The sequence below is a fragment of the Oryza sativa genome, chromosome 5 (genome assembly GCF_034140825.1).
Source record: "Oryza sativa Japonica Group chromosome 5, ASM3414082v1".
Taxonomy (NCBI): domain Eukaryota; kingdom Viridiplantae; phylum Streptophyta; class Magnoliopsida; order Poales; family Poaceae; genus Oryza; species Oryza sativa.
This window is the reverse complement of record NC_089039.1, coordinates 18,287,630-18,310,240: the sequence shown is the minus strand read 5'-3', so window position 1 is coordinate 18,310,240 and position 22,611 is coordinate 18,287,630. Positions and strand designations below refer to the sequence as shown.

General features: G+C 41.7%; 1 protein-coding gene across 1 annotated transcript; it reads left to right on the top strand.

Moving 5' to 3' along the window:
• The first annotated feature begins 16,435 nt into the window (after positions 1 to 16,435).
• On the top strand, positions 16,436 to 18,804 carry LOC4338621 (acyl carrier protein 2, mitochondrial). The gene is made up of 2 exons (XM_015782617.3): positions 16,436 to 16,703; positions 18,428 to 18,804. The coding sequence occupies exons 1-2, from the start codon at positions 16,491 to 16,493 to the stop codon at positions 18,602 to 18,604; spliced, it is 390 nt and encodes a 129-aa protein (XP_015638103.1). The 5' UTR covers positions 16,436 to 16,490; the 3' UTR covers positions 18,605 to 18,804.
• Positions 18,805 to 22,611: the final 3,807 nt, after the last annotated feature.

The following is a 22,611-nucleotide window of genomic DNA, read 5'->3' as shown; positions in this document are numbered from 1 at the left end:
AAGGCTATATGCTATCAATATTAAACAGTCTTGCTGAATATTTCCATCTAATGAATGATATAATGCCAACATCAGAAAATAATGAAGTAATACAGCAAAAACCCATATATGTTGTTTTTGACGGAAAGCTTCCTGGAGTGTACATATCTTTTGAAGAGATAGTAGCCCAAAAAATAGATGCAAAATTAATGGGTGGATTGTCATGGAAAAAATATATAGATTTTGATGAAGCTTTAACTCAGGCCAGAAAAATATTAGGAATAAACTACTACTTGGAACCAGCAGCAAAAGAATATATACAAAAATGCAAAAAAGCCAAAAATAAGAAAGCTCCAGAGAACCCATATTGTTCAAATATTAAGAATGAAGGATCATCCTAAAAACCTACGTATAAGGAATGCTTGACTAAGGGAGTAGATCCTTTGGATGGCGAATATATCGATTGGAAAATAATTGAAAAATTTGAAGAAGCATCCCCCCAAATTAAAAAAGAATTGAAAGAAGAAATACTTAAAGAATTAAAGAAAGAAATGAATGATAAATTTGAAGAAATGAAAAAAGCATATGATGAAAAATTTGAAGTCTCCTTTTCTGATGTAGATACTATGGATTTAGGTGGTCATGGGCAGCCTGACCAATAAAGCAATATAATATAAATTGATAATAAATATCCATTCTTTGGGCGTGGGAAGACTATATTTGCGAATGACCAAAGTATGAATTGAATTTGAATCAATCCAAAATGCAAGGACAGTGAATGACATTTGACTGTTAAAAATACTGTGGAGAATATTACTTTCGGCGGAAAAGAAAGGCGCAGGTACAGAGGTGTCTCCACCTTGGCCAATTCAAGGACAAAGTAAAGCCAAAAAGAAGATAAGCATCTCCATGGTGCGAGCCAGCTCGTGAAAATACAGTATCTAGAAGATAAGCTTGAAGCACAGTCGAGCCTCCCGAGCTCCTATAAAAGGAGGGGTTTGCTCAGCTGAGAAGAACAACGAAGACACCATTCAGAGCAAAGCTTCCAAGCGTGCTCTCACCCTCCATTCCACCGTTCTTAGTAGTAGTGACTTTAGCCTACCTTGCATAGTATATTGAAGCAAGGAGGTGTGTTATAACGCTGTGTAAGGTAAGAACAGCTTGCTTGTACCTACCTTCGGGTTTCCCGAAAGTGAAAACCGTATGTAAGCTTATCTGTTTAATATGAAGTAATTTTCCTTAAGTATTCCTGCACGTTTGTTCTAGACAAGTGTTTATGCTAAGGACCCTATAGGAGAAACCTCTTCGGTTTGTTCTCGTTTTTAGCCTGCATCTTGCATAGGCGTCTGGAGAATCGGTATACGTAGAGAAGTGTTCCCTTCGGGTGGAACTGCCTAGGGAGACGATAAACTCTTAGCTAGAACAAGTGTGGCTTGGAATATCTTTTTAAGTTGCTTCTAAAAAGACAGATAGGTGAGGCATACGGTGAGTACCGAGTAGGACTTTACATCATCTGAAGCAAGCTTCTGAGGCTGTCTAAATAGGATTCGCCACCCTGCAAAGATCCTAAAGTTAAAATATCTCTCGAAGTGAACAGTATTGAACAGTAATTTAAACAGTAAACTGAATAGTGTTTTTGAATAGTAAACTGAATAGTATTCAGCCGAATAAATAGTGTTTTTGAACAGTGTATACTATCTGAAGCATAAGTGTGGACAGTGTATATTGTCTGAAGCTATACACTAATTACCTCGTCTAAATACAGCAATGCTATTTAAATAATTACGCTTAAAAATAATTAGTGTATATTGTATATACACTAATTATTTATATAGTGTTAGTGTTAGTGTATAGTGTGGACAGTGTATGCTAATTAGTGTATTCTATTTATATTGCTTGTATAATTACACTAATTACCAATACAGTTTCACCACTACAGTGTCCACAGTGTATATGTATATAGTATATATATATACATACATATATACATACATATATATATACATATATATATACATATATATATACATATATATATACATACATATATATATACATATATATATACATACATATATATACATACATATATATATATATACATATATATACATACATATATATATATATACATATATATACATACATATATATACATATATATATATATATATACATATATATATATATATATATACATATATATATATATACATATATATATATATATATATACCTAAGTAATTGAAAAAGTTTCATACTCATTTGAATTGGGTATATACTCAATTTCAACAATGGTGCCCGGGCACCATGGAGCACCAAACAAATTTACTATATATATATATATATATATATATATATATACATACATATATATATATATACATATATACATATACATACATATATATACATATAGATACATATACACATATACATACATATATATACATATACATACATACATATATATATACATATATATATATATATATAGAAACCGTTGCAATCTGACTCCCATGGCAGTATTGGTAGTAGTATTTGCTGATGCGATGTCCACGTGGAATCCCAGACTTCAAAGAAAATAAAAAAGTGTAGGACCCATCAGTCCTACTCCCCTCACTCTCCCTCCTTCCTTCCCTATCCCACTCTCTCTCCCTCGTTTTCTTAGTGGCAGGCGAGAGCAGGAGGACAATGGCAACTAAAGGCGTAGGCCTTCCACTTCAAGCGGTGCCCCGACGAGGAGCTGTAGGCCTGAGCACCTCCTTGTTCATGGCACGATTCTAACATTAGAGACGATGATGGAGTGGTGGAAGGCATCAGGGGGAGATGGGGAGCGTGCTCCATGCCATCGCTCCTTGTCCCTGCTTGGCGGCATCAGTCCAGTTGGTGTCGATTAGATCTATATGGGTATGTGTAGCACAGCGTTGGAATAGCTCGTGAGCACGTATGTGGAGATTGGTTGCGTGTGTGTCTAACCCCTTGGGTTTCCCCAGCGCCGGGTCACCGGGTGAATATGGTACGGTATCCCTCATAATCCATGTACCTACCATCTATTTAGATATGATAGGATTGATTATCTTATCCTTAATCCCTTTCTTAAATTACAAGTAAGCCGCATGGACCTAGGGCACTCGGCCCACTGTTGGTATTTCTTAACCTTACAAATAAAATCCGCAAGCGCATGGAAAATACTGATGTAGCACTTCACCCGAGAGTATTCTCAGTTATCGATTTACACAGGGAACATGTGTGTGAACTCTAAATCGGGTTCATCCAAGGACACGAAGCTACAGATAGGCAATGGATAGAGAGGATTCACTGGTGAGAAACAGTGTCTATAGAAAGCTCAACTTTAATCTAACGCGATACTTCGGGCACTGGCCAGCTCGCTGTTCCCAGATATCGCTCTACTGCGCACCCGAACATGAAGGACTTCAGTGATAATGAGGGCTATCACCACCTCTACACCCACCTCACACCTACTGTGGGATGCGGAGCAAACACCGAAAATTAACCACCTAGACACAGCGTCTAAGCAGACTAAGTACTTACTTTAATGTTTCTCTTAGTAAATCATTATATTTTAGTTTATTATAGTGAACGATGATCCCGTATGGTAATTAGGAACTAACCAAGAAATAAATCTCACTAAGCAAAACTAAATTACTCGAAAGATATTTCTATTATAATCAGAGTAATTAATAGAGCAAAAGAAATAATAAGGGGATTATCGACAACTCCGGAACTCCTCCGACTTCTTCTACTCTACTGTCTCCCTATTCTAGTATACAATAAAGTACGATAGAGCCTCTTATAATTCAGCTCAAGCTTGGAGCGTATGTTCAAGTTAGTGAAGTGAGATCTTTATATAGTGGCAGGTATGACGGTTGCACGATGCGAATTGTCAGTTTTGCCCTCCAACCGCCATCAGGAGCTCATCCGGACCGTCCACGCCAAAACGTGGATCGAACGGTTGTGGAAGTGGTTCGGCCGAACCCATGTCTGGCCCAACAGGCCCCAACTTTGGCCTATTGCTCCTTCTCTGTCTCCTCTATCCATTTCTGCGAATGAAGGCCCTTGGAGTCTTTTTGAGTGTAGTTCCTAGCCCACTCTTTGTATGAATAGGATTTCACATTCACTTAAGTCTATTTTTGGTCCAACTTTGACAGTTTATTACCTGCATACAAATATACACCAACACTCATGGAATATGTCAGAATTAACCCTATCACTATGTTGGATGTTTTATTTCTTTGATTGATGCAGGTATTGGTGGCATAAAATTTGTCAATAACAGTCGCCAACACCCACCCCTTACTATCCGGCATAAAGGCCCAACATGAGATAATTGCGTACCATGTACCCTACACAAGGACAACAACCTAATATAAACTAGCTAGATATATGATTCCTATGTCTTCTAATTAATTACTTAAGTTAAAGATAAAGCTCTATCGAATACTTCGGGCACTGGCCCTAAGTTTGCTAGGATGAGTCTAGCCTTGAGCTCTATGATGTACCCGAACATGGAGGGATACGAAGGACGGACAGAGCTATCACCACATGCCACCTACCTCACTTTCCGTGGAGCACCCAACAAACGAGGGTAATTTATGACCTAGATATCACGCCTAAGTTATTAATTACTACTCTAGCCTTGCACGAGAACTTCCTTCTTTATCCAGAGTCCTAGTACTAGAGCACTCGGTTGCACACTAAGTGACTAACCCGCACCGATGAGAATATATCTCACTTAAATAAATAATTAAAGAACATAAAGAAACTCGAATGCTTACATAAATAAAGAAAGCATCCGCTGAGGTACAAACGAGAGAAGAAGGCCGACAATCTCGGCTTTCTCTGAAACTCCGTTGGAAGAATGCCAACACCCCGGCACTCCTCTGTAAAAATTCTCGGAGGAACCTCGATATTTCGGGGCACTCCTTCCAGAGCTTCCCCTCACTCTCTACTAAGCCAACATACTAAAAATGATACTACAAGTGAGTTGTACTCTACTTGAGCTCAAGAGTTGTGTGTTGTGAAGTGTGAAGGCATCCTCCTTTTATAGCTTGGAATGACGGTTGTATGGCAATTGTGGAGGTCGGTGCGCCCTTAACCGTCATTGGGGAGCTATCAGGGACGTCCACGTGGAAGGCCAAGATCAGAGATGCCAGTGGTGGTTCGGCCAAACCCCTAGTTTGGCCAACCCCTAGGCCCCACTTCCTGGCCTAACCTTTGGCCAAGAGCCTGATTGGTGGGGCCCTTATGACGGTTAGGATGGTTCGGTCCCATTTTAAGCCAGTTTCCACTGACTTGTGGGCCCTCCAATCCTGTACTCACACATGATTGGTCGGATGTTCATTTTCATCGCATGTCAAGTATATTTTCTCCTTAATTAACCTGTATACATATATTTACCAAAACTGGTGGAAGTGGTTAGTAGTAAACTCCTACCACTAAGTTTTGATAGTATATTTGATATCTTTTATGCAGGAGTTGACGATTAAAGTTTGCACTTAACTACCGTCAACACTCATGGAGAAGGATAGTCACAAGTTTTGGTGGTTGGGAGCAGAAGTTCCAAAGCGAATGTAACTTCCGTTTCAAGTGTTTAATTTCTATGAACGCCTATTCACCACCTCCTCCCCTAGGTTCAGACCAAGTCCTTTCAGAAAGGGTTTTCTCCATCGATGCCCTCTATCGACTTTACCGGGTTCCTCTAGTAATCTCCTCCCCGATAGCTCTTTTCATTTCGCTACCATCCCGTGGCCTTGTGCTCTTCATTGCTTCCTCATTTATTGCCTATCATCCTAACTACTAGAAACTTCTCCACTACCTCCCCTCCAAATTCTAGCAATCGACTTAAAATGTGTTCACTACACTTATTTGCCTTGTGTCCGCCGCCAACCCACCCCTCCAAACACACACATGCACACACAATCTCTAATACCACCCCCGCCTCCCCCACCCACACCCCACATCAACACGCACACATACACACATGGCCACACCAACCATTTTCTCCATGGTCCATAGTGCCATTTTTCTTGATTCCTTGGATGATTGGTCACTGCTAGTCAATGCCTGGAAGAAAGGACAAACGAGGAAGCAATTTACATATGAGGAAGCAATTTACATATGTTGCAATCCTGGTGGCTGATATTAATATTATTTCAGATATCAAAATTTTGGAAACTGGACAGTTTCATTTTTCATTTAGGATCCATTTCATGGCATTTATAGCAAGCTTACATTATATATAACACCTTCTAAACATATAATGTGGTGAGATTTGCTCCCGTCCAACAAAAAGTACCTCGAGGTACCGGTACCAAATCGTTTAAGATCGTTGGATTTGTCAAGTTAGATCCAACGAACGAAAACAATTTGGTATCGTGAGATACCGATACCTCGAAGTACTTTTTGTTGAACCAGAGCAAATCTCTTATTTGGTATACGAGGAAATAAATGAAGGGTGAAACTTCGCCATGCTTCTTAACATGTGAATATTTTTATTATCTAACTATATATTACCTATCCACAGCACATCGCACTACTCGTGCTCTTTCTCCCATCACCACATTCTGATGAGTTTTTCCATGTTGGTACCACATGGTGGCCTTGCGCTCTTCACTCATCCTATCTTCCTATATAGTTGGTACCCACTAAAGAGCATTTACTCCTATAAAGCAAAACATGCAAGAAGCCACATCGTCAATAATTTTAAGCCATCAGATCATATATATACTTTCTATATAGTTGGTACCCACTAACAATTATTAGAAGCTAAAGCTCAACATGCAAGCATGCCACATTATCACCCACTAGCAATTACTATTCTAGCCCATTTAAAATCCCATGCAAGTGTGACATCCCGGCCCAGGGCTTAATAGGATTGATAGAATACTCATATCAACAAGTTGCAACTTCTTTTCCGGAAGCCGATCTCGAAAGAACTATGAGGTTAAGCGTGCTTGGCCTGGACCGACCGGGAAATTCTTCCCGGGTGCGCACGAGTGAGGACAAAGTGTGCAGAAAAGGCTAGTGTTGGTCTGTGAGGGTAGTCTATGTCCTAGGATAGCTGCCAGATGTAAGAGCGACCGGGAAATTCTTCCCGGGTACACACGAGTGAGGACAAAGTGTGCAGAAAAGACTAGTGTTGATCTGTGAGGGTAGTCTATGCCCTAGGATAGCTGCCAGATGTAAGAGGGCTCGGCCTCGAAGAGTGTGGGGCGTTACAGATGGTATCAGAGCCGACCCTTGCAGCTATACGTATATATGAACATGTACGCGGCATACGGTGCATACGGGATGATCCACGAAGTGGTCGTATGGCATGACGTATGTGCGCCGAAAATTGTCTGTATATACGTGGTGCTAATAGGGGACGTTCCTGGCCTGGATTGACCGACGATTACGTTGGTATCTTAAGGGGGTGAGAATGTGACATCCCGGCCCAGGGCTTAATAGGATTAATAGAATACTCATATCAACAAGTTATAATTTCCTTTCCGAAAGCCAATCTCGAAAGAACTCTGAGAGGTTAAGCGTGCTTGTCTTGGAGCAATTCCCGGATGGGTGACCGACCGGGAAATTCTTCTCGGGTGTGCACGAGTGAGAACAAAGTGTGCAGAAAAGACTAGTGTTGGCCAGATGTAAGAGGGCTCGGCCTCGGAGAGTGTGGGGCGTCACAGCAAGCATGCCACATCTTCACTGTGTGGGGCATCACAGCAAGCATGCCACATCTTCACTCACTAGCAATTACTATTTTAGCCTACTTTAAATCCCATGCAAGCATGACACCTCATCTACAATATTATATTATAGAGATCAACAAGTATGTGTCAAATCATCTTCCTCACATTATTTTCTCAACATTTCATCTTTCATCATTTCGACAATATTTAACATATACTCTTCCATGAATCCTGCAGCAAAGTGCGGGGTATCACCTAGTTAGTACTCCCTCCGTACTCGTAAAACATGTCGTCCTAGGCTCCGGTACCGTTTTCGTTAAACTTGTCGTTCTACGATCACGGGGCTCGTTTGGATGCGTTTACCCCTAGCGCTCGCTCCCGTTCTGCTCGCCATTAATTGCGCGGCGCCTCATTTCTCTTGCCTCACCGCCCGTTCTCGGCTCTCAAGTAAAGGTTGCAGTACTCGCGTGCATGCTTGCCTGCTCCCTTCCTCTCCGCAGCACGCTCTCGCCTCCCTTCGTCTCCTCCAGCACGCTCATCGCCAGCATTTAGGGTTCACGCACCTGCCTCGCCACCCGGCACGCTTGCGCTATGGAGTCAGTAGAGGCGCAGCACTCCGTCGACGCGTTGGACTCGGAGGCCATGGAGTCCATCGAGTCGCAGGAATCCATCTTCGGCGTGCTGCTGGACTCAGTCGTGGCCATGGAGTCCGTCAAGGCATAGGACTCCATCTCTGGCGTGGTGCTGGACTCGATCGTGGCCATGGAGTCCGTCGAGGCGCTCGACTCCATCGTCAACACGCTGGACTCGGATGTGGTTCCGGACTCTATCGACATGGTGCCGAACTACGTCGACATGGTACCGGACTCCATCGAGGTGTTGCCAGACACCGTCGACATGGTGCTGGACTCCGTCGAGGTTGTGCAGTGTGTGCTCTCTGCGGCACGTTCCACGCTAGTGGCGTCTTCGGAGAAGCCTGCTACCAAGCTCGCCGCGAAGCTCGCAGGTATGCATGTTGCAGTCTTGTACGTAGCGATTACGATCTCACATCATGGTTGCTTTATGACATAGAAAAGTTTGATTGTGAGCTCTACATCCCTGATATGGAGATGCTTGAAATGAATGGTGACACAATAATTCTACCCGATCACGTTCAAATGAAGTTGGACGAGATCTACAATATGAAGAAGTTGGAAGATGCAAAGCTGAAGCAAGATGCAAAGAAAGAACATGTCTTCTTCTAATTTGCTACTAATATGCTTGCATCTTGCTTCGACTAGCATGCTGCAAAGAGAAGAGGCTTGGCATCTTCTAACATTCTATGACTAATGGGCTGCAGGAAGGCTAGCAATTGCTTCGGCTAGCAAGGAAGCTTCACAAGAGATTTGCAATGGCAGCCGATCTTCTTTCTCTAGTTTTGCTTTTCGCATGTGAGGAATCTTGAACTTGTTGCATCCTTTCACCTTCATAGCTTCCATCAAAATACTTTGTAGTGTTAGAAACATTCAGTTTGCTTTGTGTGCCGCATACTCTATGAATGCCTACAAAACAAGTGTGCAAGAAATGAATCAATGAGCAAATTTGTTGTTGAAGAAACAATGAAACATGTGTGAACAATTTTTTTTTACTAAAAGTACTGCCAGTGCTTTGCCCAGTAGTTTAAATTTTATAAAATAAAAATATGTACAAAGTTACAAAGGGAAAGAAAAACAAATATGCTACAAAGTTTGTATCCAATCAGAAATGGACTGCTTGAGTGGATCTTTCATTCTACACTTATGCAGAAGAACTTCTATGACAAACATAGATTTCCATGACTGAAGTGATGGCTGGACAGATTGAAACATTAACCCATTCCTTTGCTTCCAAATATGCCATGCTACCATGAAAAAAACTTCAAGGAAACCCTTTCGAGCAAATCTGATTCTCGCCAAGACAAGCATTTGGAAAAACTCCATATTACAATTCCAGGAAATGCCCATCTGCTGCCAACAAGCCACACTAAAGGGACATGTAAAAAAGAGATGAAGCCTAGTCTCTCTTTGATGTGTGTTGCACAAGGCACATGTGAGATCATCATCCTCTTTTGCACAATGTCTTCTGTCAAGCATGTCCCTTGTGTTGAGTCTATCACAAAATAATAGCCATGCAAAGACCTTTATCTTCATGACACATTTGGTCTTCCACAGCCAAATCATGGGCCTGGGAGGATGTAGTGTGGAGAAATTAAGATTATAAAATCTTTTCGCTGTATAAGCATTTGATCCCCAAATGAAGCTCCAAGCATCACCTCTTCCTGGCTGAAGCTGTGATCAAATTACCTCTTGCACTGCTGGAACTAGAGCTTCTATTGTTTTTCATTCTTCTTGTATTGAATTGCTTGAATAGCTCGAAAAAAACCAAGTAAAGAATGTTGAAATCCGGAGAATTGGGTGGTTTACAAATTAGGCGAATATTGAATCCTTCTTACTTAGCAGCCTCACAAAAAACCGGATCATCCAATTTTAAATGGGAAGGTGCATTATCCTGTTGAATGAAGATTGGTTTGCCCACATCTTCTCTTGGCCATTTGGCTCAAATGGCAGGTAACACTTTGTTGATCATGAAATCTCTAATCACATCTCTTGTGATCGAAGTTATGGGCTTCATAACCAGGTCTCCACGAACAAGGTCGGTTCTCTCATTACCTCTTCTAGCCGGTTCATAAGTAACAAGTGGAAAACAACCAATCCTACCATCAAAAATACAATTCTCATCCTTAAACCTTGGCCGAGCACAAACACACAAGAACATGAACCTAGGGATGTAATTCTTGTTCTTACAAGTCCGATGGGGATCATCTTCTTCGGTTAGCAAATAATATTTCTCAGATTTTTGATAGAGGTAGAACCATTTTTCATCAATGAACACAAAGTCAAACAAATCCTTAAACTTTGGATCATCAACCAAATCTTGCTCAATCATATCAACACACCACTTCAACCTAGCCTTCTTGTTAAAATCTGTGAGGTATGGTTTGATGCTACTAGAGTGGCGTCTAAGCAATCCTTTTTTTGAAATACCTTTGTATCCTAGCTTTGCTTATACCAACTTTACTAGACACATCTTCTATGGTCATTCTTTGCCTGAGAGGAATGTTGTGCAATTGTTCCAAATCAAGAGGGACTGCCTTACAACCACTTCTACCCTTCTTTCGACTAGCAACCACAACCGGAATGTTATGAGCAAGTTGGATTTTACCTCGCTTCCATAAGCGCTGGACTGTCCGAATGTGCACTCCAAAGTCCAAATTGATCAGCAACAATTCTTGTATCATTCTTGTGTAGTATCCCATTCTTGCTTTTAGCCAACAATGCTTGATAAACTTGTTTCCTGACGTCTTCTGTCATGTATTTTCTTTGATGGTTTGCTTCAATGGGATCAACATGTTCTAGTAAAACAAAAAAAAGAATCATTTGTTAGCCACGGCTTACAATACAAATAGTATATACAGCATGCACACGGCGCATGTTAAAAAAAAGCATGCACGGTAGATGTTGTATGAAAATAGTAGAAACGGCATGCAGGTTTACCAGGTAGGTTTTGTACGAAGTGAAAATCAACCGCTCCATATTGATCTAATGGAAAGTTCAAATCGATTCCAGTCCAAAAAGTAAACAACAAACTAAGAAAGGATGGAATTTGAAGGAAATAACAAACTCAAACAAGGAATCACATTACCATTCTCGTCATCTTCTAAGGCAATGTTCAGATCAAAGCCATTGTCATTATCTTCTAAGCGAACGTTTAGATCAAAGCCGTTGTCAGCAATTACATGCGATACATGGAAAGAGAAGAGAGGGAAAGTGAAGAGATGGAGCACGGTAATGGAAAGAGAAGAGGCCGGGGGAAACACCCCCATTTAAATAGGCACGGTGAAACGTTGCGCGCTAAAAATACGGCGCCATTGCAAAAATCACGTGCCAATCAAAAACGAATGAAAAATGGCGCGCCAAAACATGTCCAAGCGCGCGCTACGCCCAGCCGATGCGAAAACGCGAGCACAGGCGCGCCATGTAGGGCCCAAACATTCCCATGTAAAATGAAGCAACCAGCAAAATAAAAGTGGCCACCGGGAATTGAACCCAGGTACTCGCAACACATGGCTCGCTCCAAGAGCCAACTGAGCTTTAGTTCTTTCTCGTATGAAATGCACCCACAATCCTATTTAATAGGGGTAGACAGGGAAAATACCTCCTAGTTAATCACTCCTTGGTAAGCACAATCCTATCCTAAACGACATATTTTACGAGTATGGAGGGAGTACAAAGATAAAAATTGTTGGATCAAGAAACTACTTATTCATCCAATTCAATCATTTATTAGTTATCCATTCACCTCCTTTGCTCCACCTCATAGTCACACATAGCACTGTTACATATTTTGTGCATAACACCATGTTTTCCAAATACAACTCAATTTTTGTTTAATATGTGTGTTTTGTTTTTATTATACATGATAAGATAGCATATAATTATTAGATATCGTTACCTGAATCTATTTTCAGAAAAAACTTCAGTGAAGTAGAGAGATGCAAACTGTCTAACTACAACGATACCCATATTGTACATGAAAATAATATTCATATATTATAGCAATACACACTGACACTTGGAAAAATAAAGCATGAATTGTATTGTAATAACATAAGGCATATATAAATCCACATTATTATATATTTTATATAGAGAGAGAGTTGCACCTAACCATTTAAAACTATAATTTTGTTTGACGATAAAACTAGAAAACACGTGACAAAGACGCAGGGTGCCAACTAGTTTACTGTTTCTTGGTTCAAAATTTTGCCAAATAGCTTAAGTGGTCACTACAACTCCCTTCCCAAAAAAAGAGGAAAAAGGAAAAAGTAAACATGCGCGCACACATGGTCACACCAACCATGTTGTCACACAGCCAGTAGATCCACCATCCTAACCTGTTTCCTGCCTGGATTGAGATCCTCTGACTTTAGGGGGTTAAAGTCAGAGGTGAACAGTATCGTGACTTTGAGCTGCTTTTAGCCATCCGATTTGTAGGGAACGGATGAGATCGATTGCTATAGTGATTTGTGAATAGTGACTATGCTCGGTACATCTCACTGTTTTGCACTGTAGCAACATACTCATTTCACTGTGCGTCTCTGCCTTTTTCCCCTAAAGGCGGAGGATCCGGATCCTTCTCACCCACCACATACTACCCTCTCAAGTGCAGTTAACATTAATCATATTATTTGAGTTTTATTATTAATTTGAAATACCATACAACAATACTAACCATATTTAAGTTTAATTAATTAGTTATGTGTGGAGAAGGTACTACGCACCCATTTGCTTGTTTGTAATAATATCATTCTTCAGTATAATGTTCAACATTCAGAACTAATTGATTGGGTGCATTATATGAATCTTACAAGCTTTTAACACTTCCCCAAGTCCTCTTAGCACTCTCGTTCATTTCAATTCTTAGCTTTTTGAGGCTTACTTTGTGACTTGCATGTCCCATCGTAAATAAGTACTCACGGAGGTCTATACCGATATTTGCTGACAACTATCTAGAAAAGGATCCAGTTCCTCCACATGCAGAGGGCCACTGTTGTTGTGAGGAGAACTGTAAATAAATATAGTGAATAGTACCACTTCACCATTACTACAAAATTCTTCTTTTGCATAGTGGTCATCGGGATCGAAGAAGATGCCATCTTTATGGTAGCAGTTGCGGTGGATGAAGTGGCACATATCCAATTGTATGTTTTCAATGCTTTTACCATCTATGTGGCGGTCATTTTCAATTCTAGGCCTCCGCATCAGCAGCATGAGAAGAAAATACTTGTTAATATTATTAGTCTTACCATCAATTGAAGAAAATCCTTCCTCAAATCTCACATATTTTTGGGTCATTGGATGCGCTTTGTGATTCATGCTTCATGTGCTTCTCCTCCAACTTCGGCGACCTCCTCTTTTTCTTCGGCGCCGACAACAACCCAAACTCTAGCAGACAACCTACAACTTAGGGTCTCGGGTTGGGCGAGGGTTTAAGGGGTGGGAAAGGGAGGGATAAGAAGCGGGTGGTTGATAGACTTAGAGGGATGGCCATGGAATACGACGACTTGAAGTTAGACGGTGGAACGGCTAGTGTTGGTGACGGGGGCAATGTGGAGCAACCCATTAGGAGACGACGGCCAATGGTGGCGGATCCGGTTGTGGGGAGCTGTCAGAGACAAGGAAGACAACAGCGTGGGGGCTCCTCACTGCCGTTCGATAGAGGGGGAGTAGAGGGAAGAGGCCTGACTAGGGAGAAGGGACTCGCCAGCATCGTTAATGCCTCCCAGCGACGCTGGGCGATGGTGAGAAGCCAGCACCATTTCGGACGTGCGGGCGTTAAGGGGAAAAGGAAAACGAATCTCGAAGCCATCCAACGGCTCAAAAATTGTAAGATTTTGAGGGAATGATTCATGTGAAATGTGTAATAGACAGTCCCTTCTTTATTTTGGTTTATTATAGTTAGTGCATCTTTGATTTTTTTCCCCTTCCTTTTTTTAGCTAAAGCATCGTCGGTATGTATACCTTAGAAACTAGGTGATTCCCCACGCTTTGTTGTGGGATTACTAAGCAATTCTCAGTATATTTTTTCAATATGTTGATAAGTATATGTTAAATACTATAAAAATGATAGTTCTATTTGTTAAAACATTGTTCAAATGACATGAGGGGTGATGATTGGATATACTTGCATATTGATTTGTAGAATTAAATATATTGTAGATGATGATTTTGTTAACAGTGAAATTTGGTTTTTTCGCGTCAACGGATGTATGCTTGCATAAGGCTAAATATATAATATTGCTAGTGGGTGATGATGTGGCATGGTTGCATGTTGAGCTTTATACTTAGTGGGTTATAATTTTATAGAAAGTAGGAATAAGTTCATCTGAGGTCCCTGAACTTGTCAGCGGATCCAATTTTCGTCCTTCAACCGGAAAACCAGATACAACGGGTCCTTCAACTATCAAAAACAGTGCAACATAAATCCCAAAGTGGTTTAGAAGGCAGTTTGGCAGTTTTGACTGACGTGGCGCATATATGGCTCCTTTGACTAGGTCTTCGTCCTACGTGGCAATTCATCTCGAAAAAATAATAAAACCCATGGGACCCACATGTCAGCTACCACACAATATAATAAAAAATAGTAGGGCCCATGTGGCCCCATAGATCATCCTTACTACTCCCATCCTATCTATCTTCTCTATCCTCTCTCTCCCAGCAAGAAGGTGGGCAGAGCGACAGGACGGAGCAGCCGGCCGGGGCGCGAAGCGAGCCAGTGAAGCGAAGCAGGGAGAAGGGCGGCAACCGCTCCACTCCTCTCTCTCCCTTCCCCTTTCAGCATGTGGGCGGCAGAGGGCGCAGAGCGGCAGCGGCCAGAGTAGGCCAGTGGAGTGGAGCGGGGCGAGCGGCGGCCGACAGCAGGTAGGGTGAAGCATCGGCAGGCGATAGAGAGATGGGCGCGGCGAGGCCAATGGGCGAAGGAAGGATGACGAGTTGTGGGCCTTCCCCTTCTCCTTTCCCTCCCTAGCCACGGCTGCCAGCGGTGAATCCTTGTGCGCATGGAGGAGGAAGAAGAAGGGATCAGGTCTTCACCGCTGCGCCGCCTGGTCACGGGGTCCACTGCACGCCGCATGACCACCATCGTCACGGGAGTCGTCTTCTCACTATCCTCCTCATCGTCGTCCCCTTCGGCGCCGTCCTCCCACTCGGCATCGCGGGCCCAATCTGGCGAGGTGGTGGTGAGAGGACTGGGCGAAGGGGTGGAAGAAAATGTGGTTGTCGAGGAAGGCGTGGAAAGAGTCATCGGGAAGCGTGCAATGGGCATAGAAGGCGAGGAGGTGGTAGGCAATGAAGCCGATGAGCGCGTGGGAGAGGGCAGTGATGGGCCACGAAGGCTATAGGGAGGAGCAGGCCGAGGATGTGGTCGGTTATGACGGCGGGCGATGGCAATCCACCAACTCCACTTCATCCCCGCCAACATCCAAATCCGCCATCCCGAGCTCCTGGCGTTGGGATCCTCTTTGGCATCCTCTGCGGTCCGTTCAGTGCCGCCTCCATGTACCTCGTGTGGTCCATCATCGCCGGGGCTGGCGCCGCAAGGTAGAGGAGGTGAGGGGACATGTGGGTCCCACTATTTTATCTTCTTGACTACTTCCTCCTTTTCACAATGTAAGTCATTCTAGCATTTCCCACATTCATATTGATATTAATGAATCTAGATATATATAACATCAATATGAATATGGGAAATGCTAGAATATCTTACATTGTGAAACGGATGAAGTACCTGTATATTTTGTTTTAATTTTTAATTTTACCACTTTTATTTTTGGATCAAATTGCCACGCTAGCGCTATGTCAATATCACGTAGGACAAAGACCTAGTAAAAGGAGCCACGTAGGCGCCACGTCATCCAAAACCAGGGAACAATACTGCCGAGGGACCTTATTTACACGGTTTTGTAAGTTGGGAGATACGTTATATCCGTTTTTGCGTTCAGGGATGAATTTCGGACTCGGCGACACATTGAGGGACCTAAAATGAACTTATTCCTAGAAAATATAGATTTGCCCATGAAGTTGGGCTCCAACCGGCCCATCAACCCATCTCGCTGGGCCAGATGGGCCGGACTTGTCAGGGCTAGTCCTACCAGCCCGGACCAGCGAGGCTTCGTCCACGTCGCCATTCACCTCTCCGCACGCACCCACCCACCCACCAACCGAGCAAGGAGGAATGGCGATGGCGGCGGCGAGGAGGGCCCTCCTGAGCCACCTGCGCGTGCCGGTGCTGGCTCGTCCCGCCGCGGCGGCGGGAAGCGTCCCCGCCGCGCGGCTCCTGTCGTCGGCGACGGAGGAGGGGTCCAAGGGCTCGTTCCTCGACAAGGGCGAGGTCGCCGACCGCATCGTCTCCGTCGTCAAGAACTTCCAGAAGGTCGAGCCCTCCAAGGTGAGCACGGTCGCCGACGCGCACCGCACGGCGGATTCGGATCTAGGCGTGCTCGGGCTGTGTAGTGTATTTTTTATTCGCGTCGCATTCCTTTTGCTTCCTGGAATGGAGAGGATTTTCTTCTTCCGAAAAGAGATTCTGTATATGCGTAAGAAGTTGCAAAGTTTTGGTCTTGGTGGATCAATTGGAGCCGAGCCTGAAACATTAGGGGATAGGAGTAGGACAAGAAACAAATCTTGCACTTTGTTAGAAGATTAGATTGTATACTAGTTACGAAAATTTGATTGAGGAACATATGTCATTCGTGATTGATTTGGTCCGTCCTAGGCTGTCAATGGATGATAACACTCTTGTGATGACCTAGCTCCATTAATCCTTGTGTGTAGACAAATTTTGACATTTTGGTGCCTCTAGTGCGGTTTCACTTGCACTACTAGACGCCACATACCAAATTTGAATAGTTTACCCAGTGGCCCCATCTTGATTAGAAGCGATGTGTTGCATTGAGTGGGAATATGTTTTCTTTGTCTCGTTTTTGGCTGCTAAAGATAACATATAGTATTGTGTTGTATTTTAATTTTCTGCTTTTGTTAGCAAAATCTGGAAGTAGTGAACCTCTTGTTGGATGCACTTTCATCTGATCGCTGAAGTTGGCAAATGGTTAATTTACTAGAAAAAGTCATCGGTATTAGACTTATCTGTTTGCACAATTTGAAAGTGGGGCAATATATTATCAATAAATTTTGTTTACCTCTCCACTTGCATCAAGATGTTATGTTTGATGAAACAGTTGTTGTGACTCTGTTCCAGATCAAAATAATTAATTTAATTTGGATAACAATTATAATCCTTTTTTTATTAATAGTCTCCATAATATGCTTAATGTATGTTTGTTAGTCATCAGTGGCGGATCCACCATGGGGTCTCTGGGGTCTCGAGACCCTACTACCCGTATTGTAACCAAGGGAGACCCCATGAAGACCCCACTAAAATTTTCTGTGATACATCTATTAAAAGAGGGGACTATAATTTTATATAGTTTGTTCAGACCCTCCTGTTAATCTTTCCTGGATCCGCCCCTGTTAGTCATGTTAGCATCATTTGTTTGATTTGTCCTGCTACTGTGTTGCTCTTATTTCAACCTGTTTTGAGTGTGTTCTGCTACTGCTTGTTTTGATATTTCTTCCATTTGATTAAATTACATTTCCAAATTCTGTGGACTATTTCTAAGGGATATAGGTCCTTCCATGCCTAAGATATGTTAGTCTCAATGAGCAGCTAAAAATTGCGATGAAGAGGTTACTTGCATATGCCTTAATAGCCTTAATAGAAACCCTGCTGTGGTTCGTGGATGTTACTTGTACCAGGCTCCCTGATACACTGGTACAACAAAGAAGTTTGTTCTTACCTTCAAGAATTTTTAGACAGCAATTCATGCAGTTGTATACTTGCATACCTGCATTTTCTGTTCAATATGGCAAGGCACGTGCAGTTTTTAAAACACTGAGAATTATCTAGCAGCCAAACAAATGGGGGAAGTTTTTATCGTTGTTGGGTTATAGTGGTACTATTGTAGTCTGTCTATATTTTCTGTTATTCGCTAGACACTGAACTTTCAATGGCATGGAATGATATTTCTCTGTTAGTTTAGGGAATGTTGGTTCATATTTGTAGATGTTGCCACTGTCGATAATAATCATTTGTTTATCCAATAAATGTTGCAGGTGACACCAAATGCTCATTTCCAGAAGGACCTCGGACTTGATAGCTTGGATACAGTTGAGATTGTCATGGCCTTTGAGGAAGAATTTGGCTTCGAGATCCCAGATAACGAGGCAGAGAAGATTGACTCCATCAAAACGGCAGTTGACTTCGTTGCCTCTCATCCTCAAGCAAAATAAGGATCTTGAGAATTCTCAGTTACTGATTCCATTAGATCTTTTTTTTTTTGTTGCACGAACCAATCTGTGTCAACAGAGGACCAGTTTTCTTGTGTTTTATCTGCATAACCTTTATTCTGAGGTTATGCTTCTTACACAACTTGAATAGGAAATCAGTTTTTTTATTAATATTATTGGATGCGTGAATAAGCTTCGCACCATTCGGCTGTTTGTGGTTTTATGATGCGATTTGCATCTAAACTGATGCTGCACTGCTGGTTGTAGCCATTATTGTTGTGCAAACAAAGGTGAATCGATAGACCCCCCCCCCCCCCTCCCAAGGGGCCTTTTCTTTTCTGGTCCTTTCCAGCCTCTCAACACTGTATAGGAAGCAGAGTTGGCGATATCATATCACTTGCCTTCACATGAATCTTGCTAGGCATTTTTTTTTTTTTGGAATTCATCCTGGTTTTTTTACTGACGCACCAAATCGGTCATTTCGCACGATGATGAACTTTCGGATCACATGCTAGCAAAGTGACAGTTTATTGGCTTGGCTAATCTATTCTGCACACATTCGATTCACTGGAACCGAACAGATGATGTCGATGGATTGTCATTTTGGTCCATCTCTGCTGCTCTCATGGTCTGGACGAGGGTTGTACATTCTGCAAGATGCAGAGAACTGAGACACGGGTGGCCGCAGCGAGTGACCCGTGCATGCAACCCAACTTAGATGCTGTTTCGGAGAGTTTCTACCGGCTGTAACTTTTTTCAAAATCTTTAACTTCCCTTAATGTTTTAGATTCTTTTCTAGAGTCTTCAGTTACTAGGTTTTAATAATATATCTACTGTTACTAGGTTTTGATAATATATCTACTGGTATTATAAAAATTGAAGATAAAGTTCGTTCACTTTTGGAAATATAGAAGAAATAGTATAAAGGCATGTACAAGGGGGAGGCTAATGGGCGATCGGTTGGCCCCGCCTCCCCCTGTACTCCTCCCTCTTCTCTCCCTTCCTCCTCCCCTTCTTCTCTTTTTACTACAGTACACACAATTTTTTTAAAAAAACAAAAGTTAGAAAAATTTATGTATAGAAATACTATATATAAAAAATATTTGAATTCAAATTCAAATTTGAATCGGGTATGTAAACTTTTGACTTATAAACTTTGGGTCTATAAACTTTAGGTGTATAAATTTTAGATGTATAGAAATACTATATATAGAAAATATTTGAATTCAAATTCAAATTTGAATCGGATATAATTCAAATTCAAATTTGAATCGGGTATGTAAACTTTTGATTTATAAACTTTGGATCTATAAACTTTAGATGTATAGAAATACTATATATAGAAAATATTTGAATTCAAATTCAAATTTAAAACAGTATATAAACTTTTGACTTATAAACTTTAGATCTATAAACTTTAGTTCTATAAACTTTAGGTGTATAAACTTTAGATGTATAGAAATACTATATATAAAAAAATATTTGAATTCAAATTCAAATTTGAATCGGATATATAAACTTTTGACTTATAAACTTTTGGTCTCTAAACTTTATATGTGTAAACTTGAGGTGTATAAACTTTAGGTGTATAAATTTACTAAAATAGGAAAGTAATGCGGTGTCAAAAAATGAAACCAGGTGGAGGAGTGGAGGGAGGGAGGGGGGAGGGGATCGATCGCTGATCCATCCCCAGGGCGATCGATCGCTGATCCATCCCCAGGGCGATCGATCGCCAAACAGGATTTCCGCATGTACAAAGGTAGAGTCAGATATGAGCTCTACATTATTTAGAGACTAGCATCCTACAACAGTTATAGACAATATAGTCTCTAATCATTAATGTATTAAAATATTTTTTCTTACTCTTCTTTCATTTCTTTCACCACCATGCAACAAAATTTGCTCTAATAAATACTAAGAGTCGACTCTAAGACATTGTTATGCATAACAACCATACTCCTTTCTCTTTCTTCCATGTCATCAAATTTACCTGCATGGCAATAGAGAGATCACTAATAAAGACCGTTGTACATGCCCTAAGAAATCTCTTTAAAAACTCGCATACTAACTTAAAACAATCAGACACCTAACTGTAACTCATGATTTTCTAACAAAATATACATATCCAACCGAATTTAAGAGTGAATCTCATATTAACTAAATAATATAATATAAATAAGATTAAAATAGTCTTTATCCGTTACAATGCACGAACATTTTCTAATAGCTATATAATTTAAAAAATAAATTAGAAATCAGAAGCTGAAAACCAAACTTTTTTCCGATTCTTTGGAAGCTGGCTATCGACAGGGCCAGGTTTTGAGAGACTGGAACCAGGATAGGCAGCAGCACACAGGAATTGAAACGCGAACGCGTGCAGATTTGCAGAGACGACGAGGGCGAGGCGAGGTAGTCTGCACTGCACGCGTCACAGGTGGCCGGTGCAGGGAGGGAGGGAGGGAGGGACGCCCCTGCGCCGGCCGGGCGGCCGGCAGGTGTGACGAGGAGTGGAGGACCCTGTCGCCCGCAGGTCGCAGCAGGAAGATTGATGAGATTCCTTCTCACAGATACAGATAATGTGAGACATATGCTCAAGGTCACGGGAGAAGATCGTCTATCGCAAGGGGTTCTAAACGCAATCTAAGGGCCCTTGAATCAAAGGAAGGAATTATGAAAGAATTTAGTAGGATTAAATCCTATACAAAATTTTTTATGTAGCCCTTTAATTCAAAGGATTGAAGTTTTTCACATCCTACAAAATTTCTATGAAATGTCTTATTGCATATAGGTTTTGGAGGAAACTGGGCCCCTTTGAAACACAGGATAGGAAAAACATAGGAATAGAAAAAATATAGGAATTAAAGTGGCATGTTTTCCTAATCCTGCAGGAATGGAAAACATAGGAAATATGAAGAGAGTCCCTTTGATACCACCACAGGAAACAAGCAAAGCATAGGAAAGTTTCCAAGAGGTTGGACCTCTTGCTTATTTTCCTATGAAATTGACCTATAGGAATGTAATCCTATAGAAAATTTTCTATATTTTCTTATGAATCAAAGGGTTTTATAGGAAAAATTTTTTTAGGAAATTGAATCCTCTAAAATTCCTATGGCAATCCTCCAATTCAAAGGGGGTAGCAAGAGGTCTAACTTCTTGGTAAAAATCCTTTGAGTATATCTCTATCATCCGATTCCTGTGTTTTTTCTGTGGTCTAATCAAACTATCATTCCTACGTTTTTCTATGTTTTGCAATCCTCTGTTTTACACTTACATTCCTGTCAGAATCCTATGTTTTTCCTATTCCTCCATTTTTTCATTCCTACAATTCAAAGGACCCTTAAGGAATTGAGATTTGCGAAACCAGATGTAGTGTACGTGGCGTTTCACTCGATCGTAAAACACTACTCCCTCCATCATAAATTATAGCAACTTTTAACTCTCAGGATTTGTCCCAAAATATAACAACTTCTTCACTAACATTCTCTTCCCAACCAATTGTTGAGAATATAGGCATATAATGATTTAATATATTTCATAAATAAATCATGACATTATATAAGTATACTAGCATTAACACATCATTAGATCTACACATGTAAATTAAGTAGTAAAACATGAACAGATCAAATATGCGCAACTTGTCGAACACGTACCGAGGTGGCGGAAAGACCGGTTGCTCGGCAAGAACTACTCGCGGTTGCGAGCGTCGACGAAGGCGCGAAGCACGCGAGCGGAGAGGAAGGCGAGCCGTCGCGGACGAATAGGGAGCAGTCGCGCGAAGCGCTTCCCAAAAACCTTATTGCCGCCTTCTCCCGGTGCAGGACGTCGAAGGCAGAGGTTCCGGAGACCTGCTCTCCCGATCGCCGGTGCACGCCGGCGAGCGGGATGGAATAATCTACGAGCGACGACGCAGTACAGAGTAGGAGGCAAACCCTAAATTGATTTTGCGTGTGTTGCGTGAAGGCGGCGGCTCGGTTTATATAGAGATAGGTCGCTTGATCAGGGCGCCG

Bases quoted from the DNA above. Each gene is read 5' to 3' on its own strand.
- LOC4338621 (XM_015782617.3), top strand. From the start codon at position 16,491: ATGGCGATGGCGGCGGCGAGGAGGGCCCTCCTGAGCCACCTGCGCGTG. The intron at 16,704-18,427 runs GTGAGCACGGTC...TAAATGTTGCAG, and splicing joins AGAAGGTCGAGCCCTCCAAG to GTGACACCAAATGCTCATTT.